Below are 25,974 nucleotides of genomic sequence, written 5' to 3'. Positions count from 1 at the left end.
TCCTCCCACAGGCGTACCAGTAGCAACTCCCTGTCGGCGACGATGCATCTCTTCTCAGGCGGCAGCGGCGGCCGCGACCCCCACCCCGCCTCTGCCTCCTCCTCCTCCCGCCACGTCCTCCAGCTCGCCGCCGCCTGCTTCTTCTTCCTCATCGCCTTCCTTCGCCTGAACTTCCCCTCCTCCCTGTCCATCGCGCCGTCCCCCGCCGGCCCTCGCGCCCGCCTCACCCCGCAGGCCGGCCGTTCGCTGCGACTCCATGGAGGCAGAGGCCGCCGCGGCCGCCGTCGCCTCCAGGGACCTCTACACCGGATCCAGTTCGACGACGTGGACGGCGGCGCGTGGAAGCAGGGGTGGGAGGTCGCCGTCGGAGCTAGCTGTCGACTCCGCCCGCCCACCTTGATCTCGTATGCTCCCAGTGCAGGCTGTGGCGACGGAGGAATACAGCGGCGCCGGTAGGAAATCTGCATCTTGCTTGTCTGCTTTGGGTCATCCACGAGCGGCGCGTTGGGTGCATCCGCAGACCGTGCGTGTCCGCCTCATGTCTGCTAGGCGGCCGGGCGAGCCAAACGGACAAAAAAACGGACAAATCTGTGTCTGTTTGGGTCGCCCCGTTGGAGTTGCTCTTGCGGAAGCAGCCGGATTCAGATCGTAATTTCGAGGGATTCTCTTTTGCAGCTGCATTTGAACCTGTGCCAATTTCATGGTTTTTTTAGGACGCCAATTTCATGGTTTCATGGTTTTTTTTGAGGATGCCAATTTCATTTTCTAAGTTTTGTAAGTGCACAAGGAAATACTATCTTAGTATTTTGTTTTCCCACCTAGGGTTCTTCAGTCGTCCGGCGGCCGATGCCCGGAGTTTTCCCTTAGTCCTCCTCCACTCATGACCTGGTTAGCTGCCCAGTCTTGGTTGGTTGGGAACTTAAAGTTTTGAGGAAGCAACAGGGAGATTGATCATCATGGCAGATATGCATGAGTGTCTAGTCCCGTAACAAGAAAGATGATGATCCCAGCGCTCTACTAGAAAGGTTGCATCTGGAGGATGACGAACTTGATAATATGATCTGGGAGGAGGAAGTCGACGACCCGGAGAAGAAGCCGAAGTGGTTAGCCCTTGCAAGACTATTGACTATAAAAACTTTTAGTCAAGGAGCACTAATTGCGGATGTAAGAGTCGCATGGCACTCAACGAGGGATGTGGTGTGGAGAAGGACTAGTGCCGACCTCTTCTCGGTGCAATTCAATTGCTTAGCTGATTGGAATAAGGCTATCGACCAAGGCCCTTGGGATTTCCAAGGTACGACTCTGATAATTGCTGAATATGACAGTTTTACTAATCTGGAAAGTGCTAAATTGGACAAGATCGAAACCTGGTGTCAAATACATAGCCTGCCAGATGGAGTTTTGAAGAGGAAATAGTCTGTAGAGAACATGGCTAAGCGCATTGGAGATGTGCAGGGGCTGCAAATTACCCTACCTAGCAGGTTCATTTTTTAGTTCGTCCGAGTTAGGGTTAAGCTTGATGTGAATAAGATACTGGCCAGATTTACCAGCTTCACCAAGGCCGGGAATACTGATTTTTATCAAGTTAAATTTCAAAAGCTACCCGCGTCTGTTATTGGTGCGGTAGTTTGGGCGTTGTCATGAGGAGTGTGGCATGGCAGAGCTCAATGAAGATGATATGGAGTGGGGTTCGTTCATTTAGCAACCAAGAGAAGGCGTGAAGGAGGAAGAGGATTAGGCCCTAGCCGAGATACAAGTAGGGGAAGAGGTTGAGGCAATGCAGGTGGTTTTTGTGGGCGTTTTCATGCTGATACAGCTGGGCTATTTGGCAGTAGAGGTGGTAGATGGAATTCATAGCATACTGTAATTGAGGATGTGTACAAAGACAACATGGACCATGATGGGAATGATACTGCTGCCAAGTCCAATGATGCTTTGGTGCTTACGAGCACTGGTAATGAAGTGGTTGATAATAAAACATGAGACGGTGCAAGATTGCTAGGTAAAAGACTCGATGCAAAAAGGAAACCCACCCTTGATCACTGGTAACATGGAGGGTAGATCGAAGGTTCTGACTATGGTAGACATGCTTGAAGGAGGCCAGAATGTACCAATTGATCCAGAGGAGATGCCAGAAAGGGAGGAAAATACTCCCAAAAATTTGAAGAACAAAAAGAAGTTAAGGATGAATGATGGTAGAGTGACCAACAACCTAACTGATTTGTTCAAAAAAACCCTAACCGATAAGATATTGGTGGCCTCCAAGGGGGGGGGTGACTGAATGTAATGAAAATACTAGTGTGGAATTGTCGCGGTATGGCCAGTGTTGCGGCAAAGAGATTGCTTCTAGAAATCTAGAAGCAAGTTTGGCCAGATGCAGTTTTTCTGCCTAAATCGCACCTAAAAAAGTCAAAGTAGAAAAGCTTACCAAGCGACTATATTTGGATTAGTTTGAATGCTCGAAAAGTGATGGATTGATGGGAGGTTTGAAGTTGATGTGGAAAAAGTCGTTCATGGTTTTTCCGCAATTCACTCAACCTGGGTTTATTGATGTGCGGTTAGAGAACAATGATGGAAAAACATGGAGATTTACTTATTTTTGTGGGAACCAAAATGAGAGAGGAGGCATCCCTTATGGAGGAATTTGCATGATCTACACCACCAAGCTAATCTTCCATGGCTTGTGGCAAGTGACTTTAACGAGATCCTCTACTCTCATGAGAAGGAGGGTGGTAATCTTAGACGAGTTAAAATGATGGAGAACTTCTGGGATGTTCTTGCTGATTGTAGTTTGGAGGATCTTGGTTTGACAAGTGTGAAAAAATAACAATTAATAGTGTCAAACAATATGACATCTCTATTCAGCATAATGTAAACATGGGTTTGAACTTTAAAACCCACATGTTTGTGGAACATTATTTTTCTAGCATACAATGTTATTTATCTTGATAATTTGGGAAACTTCCTAACGTGTTTTTTTTGAAGTTACCATTGTAGCCTAGCTTCAACTTCCTTGTTAGAAAATTCCATCAAGGCATGGAGCCTTCACACCCACGTTAGCCAATTTTGTAAACCAAAATGACCAGAACCTAGGTCGACCTCTTTTTTCAAGAATAATTCTTGTATTAATTAAAGTTTAGGGATTATAATCTCATCTGATAATGTCAATGATGCCTTTGAGTCCAGAGCCCAGCCACAAAGCAATTCGGTATTGGATTCTACCAAAGTTTGCCATATAATCACTAGCAATATTAGTAGTAAGACCAATGTGGGTAATAGAAGAACTATGTTCCTCCATATTCACCTTGATCTCCTCAATCAAGAAAGCAAATATGGACTTATTACTAATTAGACTGTTCGCCAGTGAGGCTGCCTGCAAACAATCTGATTCCATGTCAATCTCTAGTCGTCACTTCCAGCCAAGAGCTCGGCGTATGCCGCCCGAGAGCTGCACGTGCACCGTCTCCCACTGCTCCACCCCTCCTTGATGCCTCGCCATCGCCGTCTACCTTCGCCTGCTCTCCATAGATCTGGATGCTCCACCTCTCCCCTACCTCTGTCCACTGTCCTTCGCTCCTGGCCAACCTCCATCTACGAGCTGCAGTTGCATCCGTCGTCGCTTCCAGTTGCAGTTGCGTCACTGGCCACCCCTAAGCAGGGACGCACTGCCCACAAGCTCCCTTGAAGCCACTACCTGCACGAGCTTTGTATCAGACGCCCCAAGCTACTCCAACTCCGCGCCCCTATCCAACGCTGCAAGGTGAGATTTGTTCTGTCATATTTTTCCTCCCCAACAATATGTTCTTTTCTCTTCTCCTAGCTACAATATGTGGTGTGTTCAGTTTGATTAAATTTCATATACTGGGTTAGTTGTACTTATGAATGCCATATGCATAGATGTCAAAAGATCAAAAGCCAACTGAAATGTGGAAGTGACCACAGTGTTTTGCAAACTTGCTGCTATTGAGAAACAAAAGGGGAATAGACCTCTCAAAATTTTGAATGTTGCTAGGTACAAGAACGTAGAAGTTGGATTCTAGAGAAGATCGGAAGACATTACACTAGGTTGTGGTACAGAAACTAATGGGAGCAGCCTAAGGACTTTTTCTAGGGATTGGTTGATCCTTAAAAACAAAGCAACTGAACTAAGTTGGAATTATGTAACATCGTGATAGATGACGATGAATGGTGGGAAAAAATCGGTGAAGTAAGTTATCTTAATAAGATCAAATTGTTATGTAACTAATATTCCACTAGGACTTTTTGTTGACAAGTGCCAAACTATTTATCTAGGAAATAAGGACATCTTGCAGTTTCATAAGTGTGGTCCTAAAAATTGGAGGAACTATGTATCATTTTTGAGAATATCAATGTTACAGGAGAAAGTTCTATCATGCCTGGTTGTAAGTGAAGTGCACGATGTTGAAAATGACGAAACAGAGGAGGAAGAGCAGTCAACCCAAGCATATTTAGAGATACTTTGGTCAAGTATGTAGATAGGTTTGTGCATACATCTATAGATATCCATTTTTTTATGTATGCATCACAATATTGTCTCGTTCATCTTGTTGATTTCATGTATAAACCTATTGCTTTATGCTAGAAGGTACTATCTTGTTGGCTTAGAATATCCCCGTTATGATGGATATTTAGCTCCATACAAAATGCAAAAGTATCATGTGCCGGAATTTTGCCAAGCTCTCCCACCGAAGGATCTTTTTTAATCTATGCACATTCATCCATGCGCAATGTCGTTGAGCGTGCATTTGGTGATGAAACGTCGTATTTTATTGAAAATGCCAAGTTATCCTTGTGACAAGCAAGCTCGGATCATTTCACGCATGTCACTTCATAATTGCATCAGATAAAGCCATATGAGAGACATAGAGTACAAGCCAGGGAAATTACAACCCCTACCCATAGGCCATGTTTCTAACACTGTGGTTGGTGATTATGCGACCATGCAAGCAACTTGTGAGTCCATTGCTAAATGATCATTGGAGGATCAACCATAGTTTGACATATTGCTTGATGAGATTACGATCATTGGTGCATATTTTGGATGATATGTGCGCATGTAAAACTATGATGGTTAATGCATATTTTAAAGGATATTTTTCATATGTAAGACTATGATGGTTCATGCTTATTTGGATGCCATGTTTCATAGGCATATTTTGGATAATATGTTTCTACAATCATTACATTTGTAGATTATTTAATATTTCATATATGGTTATTTTTTTGCCAATTCTCCATTCATGTAGTCAAAACAGCTAACTGCTCTTTATTCTGCATATAAACATCATACTCATCAACAAGTCATATTATTGATATTTCACAACACACATACAACTCCTACAGCTGCACAACGGCACAGTAAACAAACAGACAACTTCGGATTCTCAGGAATCCAGAGACACAACGAATTTCCTGAAATCCATAGCAGGAATTTTGCAACTCAAATAAAGTGGATCTAATTCTCGAAGGATTCTTCAAAATCCCTCTTTCCATTTTCTTTCTATACACCCATTGATAATTAGTGTTGCTGTATTTCCAACCCCTAAAAGTATCTCCAGTCGCGCCCCCAGGGAGGCCTCCCCAGACGATTTTTTCGCGCCGGCGCTAAAAAAAGGCCCAGTCGCGCCTCCAAGAGCCCGATTTTCGTCGGCCTAGGCCGAAATCAGCGCCGGTGGACCCAGGCCGAACCCGGCGCGCCGGGGAGAGAGGTTTTGGTGTGAAAAAGCCGCGGGCCAGCCGCGTCAGTGACACCGCGCCTCGTCGTCCCCCAACGCATCGGTTTTCCGCGGGGAATCAATGGCAAGGCTGTCGCCGGTCAGCCTTGCCATTGATTCCTCACGGGCGGCGCGTCACGGGACGGCACGCCGATGCCTCCCCTCCCTCGCACGTATACACACGGGCACGGCGCGGCTATATAAGCCGGTGGCCTCACTCTCCTGTGGCCACACCAGCCCCGCCCTCGCCGCCGAGCTCTACTTCTCCCGAGCGCCGCCGTCGAGCCCTCCCTCTCCCTCTCCCTCTCCCTCTCCCATGAGCCGCCGCCCATCCCCTCCCTCCCCGTCTCCCGATGGCCGAGCGTTTCCTCGGAGACGAGGCGGCGGCCAACGGCTTCGGCCGCCACATGCTCCGCGAACAGGAGGCGTGGCTCCTGTTCCAGATGAACATCCCGGCGCCACCGGACATGCGCGCCGGGCCGACGGGTTGGAGGCTCAGCAACGGGGGAGTGCCCATTCCCCCGTTGCCCGACGCCGTGGCCAAACCCTCCTACTTCGCCGACGAGGTCGAGGTCATGCGCGCCTCCCTCACCGACGCCCAGCTCTCCCTCCCCCAGTGCGCCGCCGACAACCACGCGGCTTGGGCGGCGTACTTCGAGTGCCGTCAGCAGCAGCGGCTGGCATCCACCAATGGCGCGGCGGTGGTCAGCGGCCTGAAGAACAGCGAGGGGCACCACCTGTGATGGGGCGTCCCCGGTCGCACACTCGAGGGCGTGCTGACGCACCTCGAGGGCGGCAACAACCCGCCGTTGGCGTACCCCCCGGCAAGGGCGACCGCCCAGGCGCACCGCCGACGCGACGGGCCATGGGCGACAAGGGGGTTCGGCGCCTCCTCTTCTTCCTCCTCCTCGCGCTCTTCCTCGCACTCCTCCGGCACTCCGGCGCTGCTCGGCTTCAATGCCGAGCCTGCGGCGGAGACGCCGCTCGGCCGGCCCACTCGCAGCGCCGGCATCGTCATCAACGAGGGCGGCCGGCGCGCCTCCTCATCGGCTCCTCCTCCGCGCTTTGTCAAGGCAAAGACGGAGCCGGGGCTCGCGCCGGTGAAGGCGGAGCCGGGTCTCCCCGCCATGAAGACGGAGCACGACGAGGTCGAGCTCGACGACGACGCGGCCCTTGAATGGGCACGCCGGGACTCCCTGAAGATGGCGAGGGAGCGCCAGTGCGCCTCCCTGCGGCGCTTCGCGGAGCGCCGCCGGGGCCGCGACGAAGGAGGAGTCGTCGTCATCGACGACAGCGACGACGACGACGACGCGTCGCCGCCGCCACCAGTCCGCCATGGCGACGCCGGGTCCAGCAGGGGCGCCCGCGTCAAGGAGGAGAAGGGCGACGATGACGACGGCGGTGACGATGGCGGCGACGACGGCGACTACTCGACGTTCAGCCAGTTTCTTTTTTAAATTAGTTTATATATTTGATATGTAATAAAAATCCATGAACTTTGTCGAAATATATGCCCTAGTTGGCCAAAATTTGTCGTGTTTAGCCGAACTTCGCCGAACTTTGCTATATACTTTTATTTTTTGAACGCGCCTGGGGCAGCCCTGGAGCCGACGGCTGGGGACCAACTCGTCCTCGGGCCGATTTTTTGCACCAGCTACCCCAGACGGCGATTTTAGGCGCCCCCTACGGGTCAACGGCTGGAGATGCTCTAACCATGACTCTCACGCCTGGGGAAGCACGCACGCAGCTTCCCTCGAGCGCGCCGTGCCAAGTTGCCAACTCCACAACACCATGCAAATATGCAATGCAAAGGGAGCTTCCTCCCTCCACGACTTGTTTACTCCATGATCGAGCTCGGGCCTCTCATATAAACCCCCCGCCCTCCCTCCGTCTTCACACACACCATCGTTCGTCCTCACCTCACCTTGTACACGCGCGCAGCATTGTCCATTCTAGCCGGCGCCAACTGTTTGTTCGACACCAGTGAACTCTCAAGTCTAGCGATGGCAGACGCGACTGCGCCGCGACCGTTCCTCCGCCGCGTGCTCTCGTTCCGGGAGCCGCTGCAGCTCCAGCTCATCCCCTACCTCGTCGGCTTCCTCGGCACCGTCGCGTCCGCCTTCTTCCACAGCTACGCCTCCTTCCTGCAGTCCTTCGCCAGGTCCATCGTCGTCCCGTCGCCGGCCGCTTACGCCAAGTGCGCGTACGCAACCTCGTCGGCGGCGCACGTCGCACCGTGCTGCGAGGACGTCCACGCTGAGGAGGAGGAGGAGGACGAGGAGCTGAGGAAGGAAGAGGTGGAGGCGATCATGGCCAGGATCGGGCTGGGAGTGACCGCCGCCGGGGACGGTCTGAGTGCCACGCTGGGCCATGCCGAGGTGTCACGGCTGTTCGACGCCGAGGAGCCGAGCTTCGCGGAGGTGCGGCGCGCGTTCGCCGTGTTCGACGGCGACGCGGACGGGTTCATCGGCGCGGCGGACCTGCAGGGCGCCCTGGCGAGGCTCGGGTTCCCGGAGGTCGACGCCGCCGCGTGCAGGGCCATGATCTCGTCGAGCTGCGGGTCCAGGGACGGCAGGATGAACCTGTTCCAGTTCGTCAGGTTCCTCGAGGACGGCCTCTGCTGACGGATCGGCCGAGCCGAGGCAGCCTCTCTTTTCGTTCCGGTGCACGGTGCGCCGCTCAGCTGGCGCGCGGCAGAAGATGGGGGTTCTTGATTGTCCTGTTTTTCCTTCTGCCACGCGACGAGTTGGGGGTGGATGGATTGTGCAACAAATTAACGCACTAATTCTCGAGCTTATTAATGGAATCGAACTGATTTCGCCAATTGATCATAACTAAATCTTTGATTATACACATTGCTCCCAAAATCGACCGGTGGTTTGCTTCACTTTCACGTACCAATGATCTTGCCTTTTGGCGTAGTCATCGAATCTGTCTCTGCCAAATCGTGTCGATAAATCAAGCCTGACAGTTCAATCCTCAGACCTGAGAGCATATTATTTGGGTCCCTGTGCAACACGATACAAACAAAGAGGCCACCGACTCCCGGCGAATCTCTTCCTCGGAGCAGGCTGCTATTTCGTCCCGCCATCACAAGGAAGCTTCCTCGGAGCTGCTCGCGGTGTACGAACTAGGAAAATTTGGTGAGGTTGACACCTACAGAAGGGTCCGAGGCTGCGCAGCCACCCCCGTTAAGTGTGTGGAAGCACCCCGCAAAAAAAAAAGCCATTAGAAAGGGGTATTAAGCAACCGCAAAAAAATAGGGGTATTAAGAACATCCTCCCCAAAGAAAGATTGCACAACATTAAGGCGAGTGCCAAAAAATAGAAATGAAAAGGCTTACTCGGTTTATCGAGTCAAAACAGGACGAGAAGCTAAACAACGCCTAGCTAAACTAGGTCTAAAACATCACAATACATATAAATATCAAAAGGCCAACACGCCCATGTCACTCCCGGCTAGGCACTCGAGCGACTTCGCCGCTACCAGGTGGCACACTAAAAAATAGTCGTATTATACCAAGCTGACACAAGCATGTTTGCGAACCTCGACAATACCGGAGAGGACTGATATGTCCGATAGAGTGAACTTATGCCGCCCCAATCCTTCAAGGTTGGCAAATATAACTTGCTTGACGTTCCTTGCCTTCTTGCATGTGGAGGGTCCTCCTACCGCCCTCACAGAGATGTCATGCTAGCAGTCGCCGACAACCTCTGCGAGCCCCAGTCTCTCTAGCTGAATCCAACTCCATGACAATGTCCCCAAGAGCGAAATGATGCCGAGCAAAGTTAATAACATCGCCATCTTTCGATCTGGGAGACCGGATCTAAGGTTTCCCTAAAAATATGTTCAGGGGGGGGAGGACTCCAACATTGACACCTCTAAAAAAGGAATGACACCCGTAGGCACCACCACCGACTTTGACTGCAGCCGGAGCGTCGGAGCTATGCTGGCGTCAGTGCATACAAGGCAGAAGAGAGGAGAGGAATATGGCAGGTCGGACGATTTGAAGTGATTTGGGATGTGTCTGGCCTTTCCATATTTGCCCCCACATATGGACCGGGTTTGAAGGGTGTCGGACAGTCCGGGTGTTTGAGTTGAGTATGTGGGTCCGGTTAAGTGGCAATTTCGTGACTTGATAGTAATCGTACTGTCCGCCCGGATATGTACAGGAGATTTAAGGGGTCCAGCTTCTTAAACCGCCACATACATGCACCTCACAATGACTACCATCTTTTCTTGTGATATAATTGGGCCAGAAAGGCACAACGACTACGAGCAATGCTTTTGTTTTTCATCGTTTGCGTCCTTTGGCCGGCCCATTTGCCGGTTTCAGGTGGTTTTCCTCTGTTTTTCTCCTTTCACTTTTTCCTACCCATGTTTAACTTTTTTATTTTTATCTTTGTTTATGTTTTATAATTTTTAATTTCCAAAATTTTCTATAGTACATGAACATATATCCACACGTGCATGAATATATTTTTTGAATATGTTTTTTTCCTTCTTAAAAGTACATGTACTTTTTTAAATAATGAAATTTATTTTTGTATACACAATATTATTTAAATATGTGATGAGTATTTTATTTCATATATAACAATATTCAATTGTATTTGTGTGAACATTTTTTTCATCTTCATAATCAAATAAAAAAATTGAGGACGTAAACCGGGCCATCTTAGGAAACTAAATTTTCAGGTTGCACAGGCACATCTTAGGCAGGGGTTCACAATATTTCAATCCAACATATGCATGGATTGGAGTTCCTATGAAAGCCGATGGATCCAAAATCGACATCCTTAAGTGCATGTATAAAGATGCTGCTAACTCCCCTATGCTGGCTGAGGTGAAAGCGCTCCACCTTGTTGCAGAAACTGCTCAAGAATTATGGATTCAAGAAGTCACGTTTCTTACAGACAATCAAACCCTTGCAAAGGCTGCTGATTCAAAAGATCTTGGATTGGTCCAGTCTAGTGGGAGATCAGATCAAAAGTTATTATCTAGTCGATTTATCACATCCCAAGGGATCTAAATAGCACGAAGGAATCCAACAGCTAATTCTAAATGACCCTGCCATCGCCAGTTCACTGTTTTAAAATCTCTAAATAAATTAAATCAATCAGGCCTATTAGCTCAGCTGGTTAGAGCGTCTTGCTAATAACGCGAAGGTCGCAGGGTCGCAGGTTCGAGACCTGCATGGGCCAACGTATTTTTATTTTTTTTATTTTCTTAATATTATTGCTTATAACAGTTTTCCATAATTTTTTAGCAGTTTCCCTTTCAGCCTCTTCATATTTCTAAGAGCAGGCCGAGTCCAATATCGAAGTTCGAGACCTGCATGTGCCAACATTTTTTGAAATTTTTATTATTTTCTTAATATTATTGTTTGTAACAGTTTTCCATAATTTTTTAGCAGTTTCCCTTTCAGCCTCTTCATATTTCTAAGAGCCGGCCGAGTCCAATATCAAAATTCAGTGTTCTCACGCACAAGGAGAGCTCGGAGGGCCAGCCCATTTAGCACAAGGTGAGCTAATGCACTGTAGCGAACTATATATTTTTCCTTTGCTCCCCTAAAAAATCTTTGCGAAAAAAGCTATATATTTTCCTGATTCTAAAAAAACTATATATTATACTTTTTGTCCTCACTAGCAAAAATGCCCGTGCGTTGCAGCGGGAGCAAAAAAATATCAGTCGTTTTCCTTTTTTCGGTTTGAGAAAAAAGGTAGGAAAACCAAAACAGAAGGTGCAGTTCGAGCCCAATATCAAAGTTCAGTGTTCTCGTGCACAAGGAGAGCTCGGAGGGCCGGCCCATTTAGCACAAGGTGAGCCAATGCACTGCAGTGAACTATATTTTTTTTCTTTGCTCCCCTAATAATCTTTGCTAAAAAAGCTATATATTTTCCTGATTCTAAAAAATTTATATATTTTCCTTTTTGTTCTCAACTAGCGAAAATGCCTTTGCGTTGCAACGGGAGCAAAAAAATATGAACCATTTTCTTTTTTTGGTTTGAGAAAAAAAGTAGGAAAACCAAAACGGGAGGTGCAGTTTAGCTAGAAAAAAAACGGTGAGGATATGGAGGTCATGAGTTGGAGTGGAGATGGATGGATGAGGCGACATATATATCTGCCTTTAATAGTATGAATATTATGGCCACATGGATCAACTTTCTTATTGCCTGAGAGATTAGATAAGGGAAGATGGCAGACCAATGCTTATAGATTCGGAGATCGACTTCTAACGCTTTGTCTGAGTCAATCCTATGACCACTTTCGCCCGAAACATGAATTCTAGTCTATCTAAGTCAGAGAAGGTGCTAACCACTGTCTTTGTTGTTCGTTACTACTCCCTTCGTCCCATAATATAAGAACATTTTTAAGACTAGTTTAATGCAAAAAATGTTCTTATATTGTGGGACAGAGGGAGTAGTCCGTAGTACTTGGATCCCAACAAATTATTGTTGTATGTACGCAATTGGGTCGGGCTACACAACTGGGTCGGGTTAGTCATAAAGCTCCATGTTTTATTGCAAGATCTCCATGAAAGAATGATTGTTGTGTGGACTGAGCGGGTGTAGTCCGTGATATTGAAGAGTGAAGTCATGGTGAACATGCGCCTATGGTTAGTCAAGGAGATCGTGAGTGAGCATGAAGAACCCAATAGTAAACATCACCTTCGGCCACGAACGCTGAGAAGCGAATGTTGGTGTACACAATACAAAAAGAGTTGAAAACAAATCTTGAACTTGTAGACACAAGCTAAATCGACCCCTGAACACCTAATCCCCCAAATTAGCAAACCGAACTCTATTATCTCGGTCTATTTTGAACCTTAAGAGTGTTTAGCTGGTATTCACTAATGTGGCAAGTCAAACCCTAAGATCATTGATTGAGTCGTGCATTCCTCCATTTGTTCTGATTACTCCTTGTTTCAGGCTTCCCTTTTTTTCTTTCATTTTCACTTCCTTTTATTTATTCGCCGTTTTCTTCCTTTCTTTATGTTTTCTTTGTTATATCCTTTTATTTTTGTCTCGGTTTTATCTGGTTTTCTTGTTTTCTTTTGTTTCCTTCTCCTTTTCTTGTGTTTTTTTTATGTTTTCTTTCTTAGTTTTTCTTTTGTTTCTGCTTCAATTTTCTTTGAGTTTTTTCAACACAAGTCCACATTTTTCGTATACATCAAGTACATTTTTAACACATGTTCAACAATTTCGCGGTTAACCTTTTTTTTTACAAATATATGTTTGATGCCAATTTTCCCTTTTCATACACATCATACATTTTTTATATACAGCAGGAACATTTTTTATACACATAATTAACATTTTTCAAATACATGATCAACATTTTTATATATGTTTTTATATCTACTTTTTTACATACACCTTATACATTTTTGTATACATCAGGAGCATTGTCTAATATTTCTAGAATACATGATGAACATTTTTTCATATTTATGTTTTAATGTCTATTTTTTCCATACATGTTGTACATTTTTCATATACATTATAACCATTTTTACGCATGTTTGACATTTTTAAATATATTATTAGCATTTTTCATTTTATGTTTTGATGTCTACCTTTTTAAAACACATTGTACATTTACACACACCTTGTCAATTTTTGTATACATGAGAAACATTATACTCCCTTCGTCTGAAAATACTTGTCATCAAAATGGATGAAAGGGGATGTATCTAGATGTATTTTAATTCTAGATGCATCTTTTTTTTATCTATTTTGATGACAAGTATTTTTGGATGGAGGGAGTATATATATATTTAAAAAATATAAATGCATGATTACCATTTTTTCATATTTTTTTAATATATATGTATATTATATACTTTGTACATTTTTTGTATATAGTAGAAACATTTTTTTGTACATGTCTACCATTTTTCAAAATTTCATGTCAAATGTATATATATTTATAAAGGACATGGGGCATGATGGTAATTACTACTAGGTGATAGGATGTATTTTCCTTATTTATAAATATAAATATATATGTATATTCCAAATATACACAAAATAAGGATGGACGGGGTGGATCGCTATGGCCAGGCCAACTTCTACGCACGAGCCGCGCCCAACCGACCATCCTAGGGCTTGCCGAACTGAACAATCCTGGGTTCGACTTGCCATGTCGACAATCCTTATTTGGGAAAAATACCTTAACCGTGAAAATTATTAAATGTGTATTAGAAAATGTATATGAAATTTGTTAAACGTAAAAAGTCTATCTTTTCACGCGTAATCTCAGTCTAAAGTTTTCACAGTTTCTTGTGCCTTCCGCCGGTGACACCACCGGTCTACCTCGTCTTTTGTGATCTCAGGACCATGGAGGTATGGTGGATCCCGGTCCTTGCCGATGGAAGAACTCCGTTTTTCATGTTTTTTTTGGTTTTGTTAAGAGTTTGTGTCCTGCTTAGAGAGATGAGACGACAACGACTCTCTGAAGATGAAATAAAATTCTCCCCGTCTAGTCCCCGTCCCGGTGGTGTTTCTAACATAGTCGAAGGGAGTGTGAAGATTTGTCTCCGACGGATCTTGCGGGATTTCGGCCGGCATTTGTCTTCAGTGGGTCCACGTGGATCTTGTCTTCATTCGTCTATGTGTGTGTGTCTGTAGGCTGAATCCTTTTGATCAACGCTTTTCTTCATCGGCGGCGATTGCTGTTCTGGTGTGCTGCTCCTATAAGGCCTTAGCACCATGACTTTCCGGCTGTCTATTACAATTCGGCTTTAATGAGAGAGGGACGAAGACGGTGACGCGTTTTTGGCTTGCTTCAGTGCTTGTAGTCGTTGTTAGATGGTCTACGGATTTTTCTGGTGTTCTTTGTATTACGTTGACAGTTAATGAATAAATCAGTGGTTTTCTAAAAGAGAAAAACAAGAAAAAACTGGGTCGAGGCCTGAGGTCCGGGGGCCCTGGGCGGTCGCCGTTCCACTGGGTCGAACCGGAGCTGTATGCTTTCCGTTTATACGAATCTAAAAGCAGCGACCTCATCCCTCCACCCTCGCCGTAACAGCACAGACAAGCCCTAGGGTTTTAGCACTGCTCGAGCGCGCGGCCGGCGACGCAGACACACTTTCCGGCCATGTCGGCGGCGGCGGCAGCTGCGGACACGTACTCCCCGGCCGCGGAGGCTGGGAGCAAGCGCCGGGAGAGGAGGGAGGAGCTGCGGCGCCACCTCGCCGAGGACGCCGATTGGCCCCGCGCCGACGGCCGCTCCTTGCACGACTGCCGCCCCGCATGTAACTACCCCACTCCTGCATCTCTCTATGTCATTCCTTGCGTGCGCACCTCCGTATAATGCTCTGCTTCGTGCTCAACAATCTCCGTTGAGCGCCTGTCCCTTTGCTTGGACAGCACCTGTGGTGTTCGACGTTATGCATGAGCAGTGAGCGCATGTCTGATGCAACGCTGATATCCAGTTCTTTTGGGTTCTGCGGTCTTTTAGGATTTGTACTGTGGAATGCCTGTGTGACCACGTCGTTTTGTTGTGTGTCCTGTGTCATGTATGCTGCCGTATCTCTTGACAGACATGTTGCTTGGCATGGCTTGCGGCCTGGCGTTCCTTGTGCACTCCTGGGCTAGTGATTTATTCAGGCTAAACCTGTCATGGCTTGTCGCCTGGCGTTCCTTGTGCACTCCTGGACAGATGCTTTGTTAATTTGAATTGGATCCATGACTATGGGCCACTTGCACTTTCAGTTGACTAGATGATGGAACTCCTGGATTTCATGCTTTCGTGGTGCTTCTCCAGTACTCAGCCAAAGGGTTATATGTTATGTTCAACGGTGTTCCTTCGGAGAATCTGTACTCTGCTATCTGTTTCTGCAGATGATGCTATAATGCTATTGCTCTTGGGGAATACTGAAGGTGTAAGACAGTTTGCCCTAGATGATGATTTTCTACAGCATTCTAGATGTGTCCTGCTGGCTTTTCTAGCCTTCACTCGCCTTACACTGATGTTGTGCTTTTCTGCTTTGAACGAAAAACATGCATGGATTCAACTTGCAAAGTGTTGAACACGACGGATTTATGCTTAGCCTTGTGCCAGTTTTCTCAATGCTTGATTTTAGTTATAAAATGTTCAAAACATGGTGATTTGTAGATATATGCTAAACCAGTTTGCTTGTAGTAAAACACCGTACAATTTTCAGGGCTGAATACAATTTTGCGTGTGTGTATTATTATGATATATAACATGCTTGCACACATTTCTTTGATATATTATCTGAAAGTTTGCTTCACAACCTCTCCCTCTCTCTTCTCGTAACCTTGACCAGAAAATATTGCTTATTGTTCTATAAACTTTGTCGAAACTGCGTTTGTATCTTCAATTCTAAGTCGTTTTTGATTTAATTGTATGTTGCAGTTATGCAAACAGGGCCAACTACTGCTGCATCAGGGTCTGCTTATGCAGAATTTGGGAAGACAAAGGTCATTGTGTCAGTGTAAGTTTAACAGCATTTTTCTTTTCTCATTGTATGTATGTTGTATGGTTTTGATTGCAAGTGTGAAATAAATGTCTTATATTTTATTCTAGAAAAAATATATCTTCCGTTACTTCAGTTTTCTATTTCAACATAAATTTAGAGGTATGCCAAATTCATCCTTGGAGGTTATTCCAGATTGACAATTTAAGTAGTTATCTGAGTGTTGATGGAATAAAATATCACCAAGTTAAGGTCAACTGATATATATTTACAAGCTCTTTGTTTGGACTCGAAAATGCTTATACTTTGCTAAGCAACGGAGAACATTGCATGTTCATCTTGAATCCATTTATTTCCTATCATTCTGAGTGTGCAAAGACATGCAAGTATTTTATAATCTTGTGCTCTCATCAGTTATCACTTCAGAGTTTTGACTACATGGCTAAATCTTTCTCAATAGGCAAAATCTCAAATTCACAAAGATATCTTGAACTTTGAAGTCCTTTAGCTTCAACATGTGCTTCCTAGCTTTGTAGTCAATTCGATGTATTGGATTGTGCAGTCTTGTTGGATTTATCTTATTGATTGATTGGTCAGCATGGTTTTAAATAGCATGCTGTAGCACGCTATAGTGTTTAGAAGAGGTCCTGTGCTAAGGGGCACTGGTCTAAACACATGAACACACACTTTAATAGCGTGCTATAGCATTGTTATAGCATGCTATAGCGTTTAGAAGAGGTCCACCGCTAAGAGGCATATCCTGCTATTTAAAACTATGTTGGTCAGTCATGCTTATTTATTTATCATCTTTGCAGGTTTGGCCCAAGGGAGAGCAAGAAAGCAATGCTGTACAGTGACACTGGTAGGCTCAATTGCAGTGTGAGCTATACAACATTTGCCACTGGTATACGTGGACAGGTATGCTGTTTAATTAGCTCTCATCGATTCTATTTGGAGAATATTCTTAGTCAATCACATATATTTGAAAGTAAAGATTGATAGCATGCATCTTCATTTCAGGGGCTGGAAAACAAGGAGTACTCTGGAATGCTTCACAAAGCCCTGGAAGGCGCAGTAATGCTACATACTTTTCCGAAGACAACTGTTGATGTTTTTGCGTTGGTTCTTGAGTCTGGTGGCAGTATGATACTATTCATGGCTTTGCTTTTGGTTTTCAGTATATTACACTAGTTGCATATTGCATCTTTCTACTTGGAAATGCTCCTAAATTAATTTTCCAGTGCTTATTCAGAAATTGTGTTCATATTCTTACTCATCTTAGCGTCACTGACGCAGTATGTTCTTGGTCTTGTAATATAAGTTAAAGCTGAGTTATATTACTCACAAGTTCATAGTATGAATGTGCTGTTTTCTCGTAGTCATTACTAATTTGAGGAAAAGTGAACATATTTAGGTAGGTAAGTAATGAGTTATTACTTTTGAGTCTGCATTTCATCACATTTGTCGATACATTTTGTATCTCTAATTCTCTATCCATATATTATTTGACAGAAGCCTTTATCCCCCACCATTTCTTTCCGCGGTACCATACTTCCTGATAAAAAGAAGAAACTACTGTCATCCTTACCACTCTCTTTTATTTCAGGCGATCTTCCCATTATAATATCTTGTGCTAGTCTTGCACTGGCAGATGCTGGGATTATGATGTATGACCTTGTTACATCAGTATCCGTGGTATGCCCTCACACTCTCTCTGCTTTATGACACATGTACTTCTGCCGAGAGATATTTAAACTGGAAGCTGATCAGTTTCAACTTCGATCTGCCAGTCCTGTTTAGGGAAGAACGTTCTCATCGATCCAACCTCAGACGAGGAGGCATGGCAAGACGGAGGCCTTATGGTATCTTACATGCCGGCCCGCAAGGAGATTACACAACTTACGCTGACTGGGGAGTGGACTGACGGCAAAATCACCAATGTGTGTTATCTATCTACTGCATTATCTGAGATACACAATTTCTTGATGCTTCGATTAGAATTGCTTGACTCTCATATATAGAAATGCCAAAGCAACAACAATCATACTAACTTCTTTGTCTTTGATCATCAACAGGCAGTAGAGCTCTGTATGGATGCTTGCAGTAAGCTCTGCGAGATATTGCGGGAGCGCTTGAAAGACCCTGCGAGCTTGGCGAGCGAATGACATTTGAGCAGACACATGTTTTCAGAATCACAACAGATATCCTTAGCTGTAGAAATTCTGTAGGCAAGGGAGGCCAGGCCTGATGTTTGGAGGAGCACATTTTACATGGCCGTGGTGATTGTTTCTTTTGGCAAAAGAGCAAATTGTTGTTAAGGCAAGAGAAAACGCTTCCTAGGTTTACATGCCATGTGTTGTAGAGTACTATGAATTCGGAACCTGAGACTTTTCGGAACTTTGTATTATTCCATGGATTGTTTATGATGTCAAAGCTATTGCCCTATATTTTGGGCTGGGAGCCTGGGATGCTATAAATTTTTGGGCTGGGAGCCTGGGATGCTATAAAATTTTGAGCTGGGAGCCTGGGATGTATCTCGTTGCTGTTCGGCTGGTACGAGCAGCTTGTATTTACCACTTCACCTTCCAGTTGCAGTTTCAGCAAGAGTTCCTCTAAAAGAAACATTTTTTTTTTGTGAATTCTAAAGGAAAAGAAACATTTTCAACAAGAATGTTGGTGCTAAATGATGCTTGCTGGTGAATTATCATGAAGCCGCAAAATAGAAGATCTTGATGAGAGTGCATTATCCCATCCAATTCCAAAATATTAATACAGCCAGGTTCCAGCTAAACATTTTGGCTGGCCTCTCACACTGCCAGTGGGTCACAGCCCCTCTTATCCCAACCCCAGAGAAATATCTCCCCAGAGAAATATCCAGCCGTTGGTGTGGCTCATCGGCTGGCCGTCCATCCATCGTCCCCGTACACTATAAAACCCCCTCCACAGTTCACTCCCACACTCACCCCTTTCCCTTCGCCTCCAAACCCCAGCGGCAGAACCTTATCCCCTGCGAGTCTTATCCCCCTCTGCAATGGCGGCCACCCTCTTCTCCACCGCGCTCTCGCACCACTTCATCCCGCTCCCCTCCGCCGCCAGGCCCGCCGCCGCCTCGGCCTCCTTCGCCTGCGGCCCGCTGCGCGCCGTGTCGGCGCTGCTGGCGCCGCGGAGGCGGCTCCTGCTGCCCGTGGCCGTGGCCGTGTCGTCCGAGTTCGGGACGGAGGACGCCGAGGAGGAGCAGAGCGAGGGCGAGGGCGGCGGCGACTCCGAGGCCGAGTACTCCGAGGACCTCAAGGTCTTCGTCGGCAACCTCCCCTTCACCGTGGACAGCGCGCAGCTCGCCGGGCTCTTCGAGCAGGCCGGCTCCGTCGAGATGGTCGAGGTATAAATTCACACTCTCTGCTCTTGTTGACTAACAGTTAGATTGGCGCGAATTATAACGGGCTAAATTGAAATTCCGCTGGGCATTGCATGGTTAGGATAGAGACTTCGGAGTCGGGACGTTTTGTTTCAGTGTGGTGTCAGGTTGTCCAAGGGATGTTGAATTGTTGGTGTGTAGATTGTGTCCTTCAGGATAGGATAAGGTACTGTAAATTTTTCTCGGCATGAAGTAAGTTGGAGTTGGTTCAGTACTTCAGAGGCCTCGTAAATCACTACAACAAGTGAATGCTCAATTGTACCAGAGCTGCGCATGGACGTGGAGTTGTTATACTGGTATATGTTATTTTTCTTCTGGATAAGATAAGATGTTGTAAAATAGTCTCAGCTTGAACTAAGTTGGAATTGGTTCAGTAAATCACTACAGCAAATGAATGCCCCATTGCAGCAGAGCTGCGCATGGTCGTGGAGTTGTTATACTAGTATATGTTGTTTTTCTTCAGGATAAGATAAGATGTTCTAAAATGGTCTTGGCTTGAACTAAGCTTGAATTGCTTCAGTAAATTACTTCTGCAAATCAATGCTCAATTGTAGCAGAGCTGCACCCTAAGCCTTGGATAGTTTATTTTTTCAGAATGATATATTATCTCATTTCTTGCAGGTTGTATATGATAGAATGACCGGACGGAGCCGTGGATTTGGATTCGTCACAATGGGTTCAGCTGAGGAAGTTGCTGCCGCCGTTGAGCAATTCAATGGCTATGTAAGCAGACTTCATCTGTTTTAAACCACCTTATCTTGGTACATTACATGGATTTAAATGACTATGTGTGTATACATTGTTGGGTGTTTGTTTTTCATGTAGTGTTATGTAGCAATGATGCTCAGATATGTTCAGCTTACTGATACAAACATGAAATCTGATTTCCAGCATAATTAAGCATTGTAGTGCGAACTTTGCTGATTGTTTGGGACTATTTGTTTTTCTGTATATGTAGTCCAGTTGTTGGAGTATTAGACTGTTGACTAATTGATTTTTATCTCTCAAATTAGACGTTCCAAGGAAGACCTCTCAGGGTTAACTCCGGACCACCACCACCCAGAGATGAATTCGCACCCAGAACACCGAGGACCATGGGCGGCGGCGGTGGCGGCGGCGGCAGCTTTGATTCAGCTAACAAGCTCTACGTCGGAAACCTATCCTGGGGTGTTGACAACTCAACGCTCGAGAACCTGTTCAGCGAACAAGGAAAGGTGCTTGATGCTAAGGTCATCTATGACCGCGACAGTGGCAGGTCGAGGGGTTTCGGTTTCGTCACCTATGGCTCTGCCGACGAGGTCAACAATGCGATCTCAAACCTCGACGGCGTGGTAAGTTCTTGTATATTACTGTGTTCATAGTGTCAAGTTTGAATAATTTGATGTGAATTGTACAGTTCCTTCACAATGTTTTCTGAATAGCTATGCTAATTGAGCACATGGTTTTGTTCTGTAGGACCTCGACGGCAGGCAGATCCGGGTTACCGTCGCAGAGTCGAAGCCGAGGGAGCAAAGGCGGTTTTAAGAGATCCTGACGCTGGTTAGAGATTAATCATGTGTTCCGTAAGTGTTAGTTTGTAGTTTCTACTACTATTTTCTCGCGGTTGATGAGAGAGACTGGGAAGTGAATTTGTATACCGGAAGATTTTTGTCAGCCGTGCAACTCGTTGCGCCTCTTGATAGAAAAAGTAGAAATTTTGTCAAAGTCATTCTTATATGCTTAGCAGCAGAGATGATGTACGATACCATTAAAAACCCTTCTGAATGTTTGTTGATGCTGTGTATGGCTCTCTCTACCCCCCTCGATATAATGCCCACTGTTTCTCTGAATGTCTTTTTCTAGATGAAGTTCCTATTTTTTTGCAAAGGAAGACTCGTAAATCCACTGAATTGCTGTGCTTTTTTTAATAAACGTAATAATAAATCCACTAAATTGTCATCGATCCCCTTCGTCCCGTGCGCACTGCGGTCAGCTTTGGTGACACGGTCGAGTCGGATCGATGGTCTAACCCTCTTCCTACTCCGATCATCAACGCTTCTTCCCCACGTCAATTCGAACCGGAAGCCAGTTCAGCCGGATGTCGGATCACGAGCCTATATATGGCGTGTACGTACGTGACATTGGGTGCAATTAGCAAGCGGCGCCATGGGAATCCAGGCTCTGCTAGTCTAGGGCATAGAGGTAGTGAGGTACATCGACGTAACCACTCTCCATCGATCGTGTAGTAAACTCGACCATGGCTCAGGTCGACGGCGGCAACGGCGGCCACGCCATCGACATGGACGTCGGCGGAGGCGCCAAGCACACGGGGCCTCTCGCCGGCCATCAGCTCGCCTCTCCAAGCAATCCAAGCCACGTCATCGACATCGACGTCGGCGGAGCCAAGCACGTCGGCGACCAGCTCGCGTCTCCGGCCTATCCCTGCCACGTCGACGCGGCGCCCGCCGAGCCATCAGAGTGCGGGGTGTGCATGGAGCCGCTCGAGTGGGTGGCGATCGGGCCGTGCGGCCACCGCGAGGTCTGCTCGGACTGCGCGGTCCGCATGCGCGCCGGCTCCAAGTCCCAGCAAGCCAGCCGCCGGTGCTGCATCTGTAGGGAGCCCTGCCCCACCGTGCTCGTCACCAGGTCCGGCGCCGGCGGGCCGCGGGCGTGCCCCAGGCTGTCGCCACTGGGCGCGTTCCAGGGACCGGTGGGCGGCTACTGGTACCACAGCGGCTCGGCGGCGTACTTCGACGACGAGCGGCAGTACGAGGCGGCTAGGAAGGCGTACCCGAAGGCGGAGGACGGCGTGCGCGACGAGGGCGACGGCTTCGAGCCGGCGTGCCCGTGGCTCTGCTCGCCGCTGGCGACCGGCCTGTTTTACGTGGCTCTCTTTTTGTGGGTTGGCTTTATGGTCGGCGTCAACGCGGGCGTCATACCCTACTGGGGCGCTCATTGACAAGCGTCTGGCTTTAAATTGCTGGACTGAGATTATGTGAAGTCTGAATTCTGATCGATTGTGTTTGTCATGGATGTTGTATTTCGATTTTTTTAGGGGTATTTGACTCAGTTAGAGCTATAGTTTAGCATCCAAGGGGGAAGTTTTGTAAAAATCAACATGAAAAATTGCTCAAATATCTGTAAGCGACGCCTACTTGGTTCGTGTTATAAATGCTCTTAGAAAAAGCGGCCAACTTTTATGCAATATTCTTTGATATTTGTAAGTTGTCTGGTTTTGTTGTATATAAGTTGCATCCTTTGACATGTACTAGGAAAATTGCCCATGTGTAGCAACGGGGTTATACTATTAGAACATAACCGCTATGAAAACGAACGAGGAAGAAAACATGAAAGGACTATTCTATGTTTTTAGCTCCTCACCGTGTCGCTGTTGACACCCTTCCCACTCTGCATCGTGTACATCGACATGACATGAGATGCACAATTGCTTAAGATCCTGGCCACCATGGCGCCGGAGTGCGCGGGCAGGGGCACCGACGCGCACGTCGACACGGTGAGGATCCTGGCCACCATGGCGCCGGAGATGGTGCCCTACCTGACCCGGGACGACACGGAGAAGCATGGACGGGTCAAGATGGCCGTGGAGGCCATGGCTGCCGTCTTGTCTGCGGGCGGAGTCAGCGAAGATGCCAAGAAACCGATCTGGTGAGGATCCTCAAGGAGGCCGCATCACCGGCAGCCATCCTGTGCATGGCCGCGGCTGTGCAGGTACGCGCGTGGCCCGCCCGAGCGTCGATGGTCCGAGCCGACGCAGTGCCCGCGCTCGCGCTCGCCGTGGCGGCCGCGCCCACAGCCGCGGCGGAGTCCGCGCTGATGTTGTAGTAGAGGCGGCCCACTGCAGCCGCGCCGGCGGCCGTGATGGGCAAATGGGGCGCGAGGCCGTGGTGGCGTTGCTGTGGCTGTCCTGCTACGCGGGAGGCGGGGAGCGGAAGATGAGGGAGGCGCTGGCAGCCGCGCCGGAAGCGGTGGGGAAGCTGCTGGTGGTGATGCAAGGGGACTGCTCGCCGGCGACGTCGAAGATGGCCGGCGAGCGCGAGCCCCGCCCCGGCCATGCGCTGTCCGCTCCGCGCCGGGCACGAGCCCCTCCGCGGCCATGCGTGCTCCGCTCTGGCTGTGTGTGTGGTAGGTGGCGGATGGAAAAGAAGAGGAGAGAAGAGAAAGAAAAAAGAGAAAGGAGAGGAGAGAGGAGAGAGAGGGAAGAAAGAGGGGCTGGCAAGTGGGCCTGTGCATGCAAAAAAGACATGCCGGCATCCCCAGCTGCCCCCAGGGGTCTGGGATTGGGGTGGGTGTGCCGGCGCTAACTTTCGTCAAATCCGGCGAAAAACAGCTTTCTGGGGGCCCCGAGTGGGGTGTTTTTTTGCCCGCCGGCGTCTAAAAAGTGGCCTGGGAGGGCGTCTTGGGGGGCCGGCTGGAGATGCCCTTATGTATGTTTTTAGCTCTTCACTGTGTCGCTGTTGACACTCTTTCCACTCTGCAACGTGTACATCGACATGACATGAGATGCACAATTGCTTAAGATCCTGCCATGGATCCACCTCAGCCCCGTTGTGAATCCCGGTCGTGTACTGTCACCATGGTGGCCGCACAAGACGGGGGTCATGACCAGTACCTTCGTCATCTTTTTCCCTGCATTCTTGGCGACCTTAGAGCGGGTGAGTATAATGTTCCTGAGCTGACGAGATAATGAATCCTGTCCGCTCTTGATGTTTGAACCGAAGATTTGGAAGTCCATATGTCGACAGATCCTCTTCTTGTATCTTTGTCTCTTTCACAGTAGATGGAAATAAACGGACATAACATGTTTAAATTAGAGATACATGTGCTATTATGTTCATCTCTAAAATAGATTAACTTAACAGATAATTTGACCCACTTAAAAGTTCTTTGTCAGAGCATATAAAATCACCATGTGTACTTTACCTAATCTGACCATACTAATTAAGTGTAAGTGTAACTCATGCAAACAAAAAGGAAATTCACTATTCCCACAAAGATCTAACTTTGTTGATCCTCACGTAACAAATAGTGGGCAACTTCAGTAAAAAAATCCGAATAAAAGTAGACTGTAATTTAAACTGTCCACTGAAGCAATCGTGATACAAGACTGATTGAATACCAGATTTCAATCTTGTGTTGCAACATCTTACACTCACCTGCTCATCGTTTGCTAAACTTGGTTTTGCTCTCTCGCACACAGATGGGCCGGGCTGGAGTTTTCAGTTCCTTTCATTTTTGAACGGGGCTTTCAGCTCCTTCATGCAGCCCTCAAAAGGACATGGCGCAGATTTATTTTCACCATCCCTGCTACTACCAACAACCATCAGAATAACCCATAATCCTTTTATCTCTCAGTTTTGTTTTCTTTATAATGGAGCTCCCTTCTTCTCACAGATCCATCATTCCTTGCCTACCGAGCTCCCTTTGTCCTTAGTTCCTCACCCATCAGAGTCCCCCCATACAGCGCCAAGCAGGCCTGGGTCGCAGCACATGCGCCATGAAGGAGATTGGCCTAGAGGATTAGGACGTATGTGCGTCCCCTTCCAGCCGACGGCCAAGTAAGCACCGGTCGCACTGCGGGTGCCGTGAAACAGCTCAGCCGGGAGGACCAGGACGTCCTTGCCGGTCCCCTTCCAACCAGCGCCAAGCATGCCCGCGTCTCAGCCGGGGTGCCGTGGTCTCTGAAGCCATCAATGCTGCGGCGTTGTACGAGTGAAAGGCAGGCACGAGCGACAATGGAGCCGAGAGCAGCAGTGTGGAGCGTGGGGATGGAAGGCAGTGGTGCGGCTCCAGCCGTTGGAGGACAGATGCGGGATTGCGGATGGCATCGCTGCTCCGGTCGTAGGAGGCGGCGGCGGCGGAGAGAACAGAGATCCAAATCTTGCGTACAACTGCGTATACGTATCTACTTGGTGTAGCCCTCACTACGAAGATCTTGCAAGGTCAGAACGGCAAGATTCTAGTAAGGTTGGAAGAACAGCGACACATCAATGTTGAGCACTGCCGCAACGACGAGATTGAAGCAGCGTTAAGCACAAGAAGCAAACGAGCAGGGGTTTGATTTATACATGCCCCCGTCGGCCTATGAAACGGGAAAAGGAGCCCCTGCCGGTCATCCCATGGGCGTGTGCTCAAATCGGAATAGGAGTTTGTGTCGGGGTCGACGGGAGAGGAGATCGAGTCGGCCCCGGTAGGGCACCGTGCTCGTGGAGAAGATCGCACGGGGAGACAAAATTTTCTTTATAGATTTTAAGGAGAGATAGATGTGAGCGAGAGGATGAGCGGATATCATTTTAAGGCCCAGCAGTCTTGGTCCATGGACTGATATGAGATTGAGACGATCTGGGCCTACAAAATAAAAAATAGCCACGCTAGCAAAA

At 47.4% G+C, this 25,974-nt stretch overlaps 4 protein-coding genes, 1 non-coding gene and 1 pseudogene across 5 annotated transcripts; all 6 read left to right on the top strand.

Moving 5' to 3' along the window:
* Window positions 1-7,586: 7,586 nt before the first annotated feature.
* LOC125541195 (putative calcium-binding protein CML46) lies at window positions 7,587-8,559 on the top strand. Its single transcript, XM_048704661.2, has one exon. It carries the CDS (start codon window positions 7,739-7,741, stop codon window positions 8,357-8,359), a length of 621 nt encoding a protein of 206 aa, XP_048560618.1. The 5' UTR covers window positions 7,587-7,738; the 3' UTR covers window positions 8,360-8,559.
* A 2,298-nt stretch (window positions 8,560-10,857) lies between these two features.
* TRNAI-AAU (transfer RNA isoleucine (anticodon AAU)) lies at window positions 10,858-10,939 on the top strand. Its single transcript has one exon. It is a non-coding gene; the product is annotated as a tRNA-Ile (tRNA).
* Window positions 10,940-14,710: 3,771 nt separating this feature from the next.
* RRP41L (3'-5'-exoribonuclease family protein) lies at window positions 14,711-18,627 on the top strand. The gene is made up of 7 exons (XM_048699273.2): window positions 14,711-14,994; window positions 16,122-16,200; window positions 16,998-17,100; window positions 17,203-17,323; window positions 17,789-17,877; window positions 17,973-18,122; window positions 18,258-18,627. Exons 1-7 carry the CDS (start codon window positions 14,838-14,840, stop codon window positions 18,345-18,347), a joined length of 789 nt encoding a protein of 262 aa, XP_048555230.1. The 5' UTR covers window positions 14,711-14,837; the 3' UTR covers window positions 18,348-18,627.
* A 508-nt stretch (window positions 18,628-19,135) lies between these two features.
* LOC125536129 (RNA-binding protein CP29B, chloroplastic) lies at window positions 19,136-21,380 on the top strand. The gene is made up of 4 exons (XM_048699272.2): window positions 19,136-19,561; window positions 20,219-20,320; window positions 20,611-20,928; window positions 21,053-21,380. Exons 1-4 carry the CDS (start codon window positions 19,214-19,216, stop codon window positions 21,119-21,121), a joined length of 837 nt encoding a protein of 278 aa, XP_048555229.1. The 5' UTR covers window positions 19,136-19,213; the 3' UTR covers window positions 21,122-21,380.
* Window positions 21,381-21,527: 147 nt separating this feature from the next.
* On the top strand, window positions 21,528-22,719 carry LOC147984169 (uncharacterized). The gene has a single exon (XM_087543414.1). It carries the CDS (start codon window positions 21,834-21,836, stop codon window positions 22,533-22,535), a length of 702 nt encoding a protein of 233 aa, XP_087399540.1. The 5' UTR covers window positions 21,528-21,833; the 3' UTR covers window positions 22,536-22,719.
* Window positions 22,720-23,024: 305 nt separating this feature from the next.
* LOC125535270 (uncharacterized) lies at window positions 23,025-25,655 on the top strand (annotated as a pseudogene).
* Window positions 25,656-25,974: the final 319 nt, after the last annotated feature.

Source organism: Triticum urartu, chromosome 2A (genome assembly GCF_056163025.1).
Source record: "Triticum urartu cultivar PI428250 chromosome 2A, HENAU_Tu73, whole genome shotgun sequence".
Taxonomy (NCBI): Eukaryota; Viridiplantae; Streptophyta; class Magnoliopsida; order Poales; family Poaceae; genus Triticum; species Triticum urartu.
This window is presented reverse-complemented; position numbering and strand designations above follow the sequence as displayed.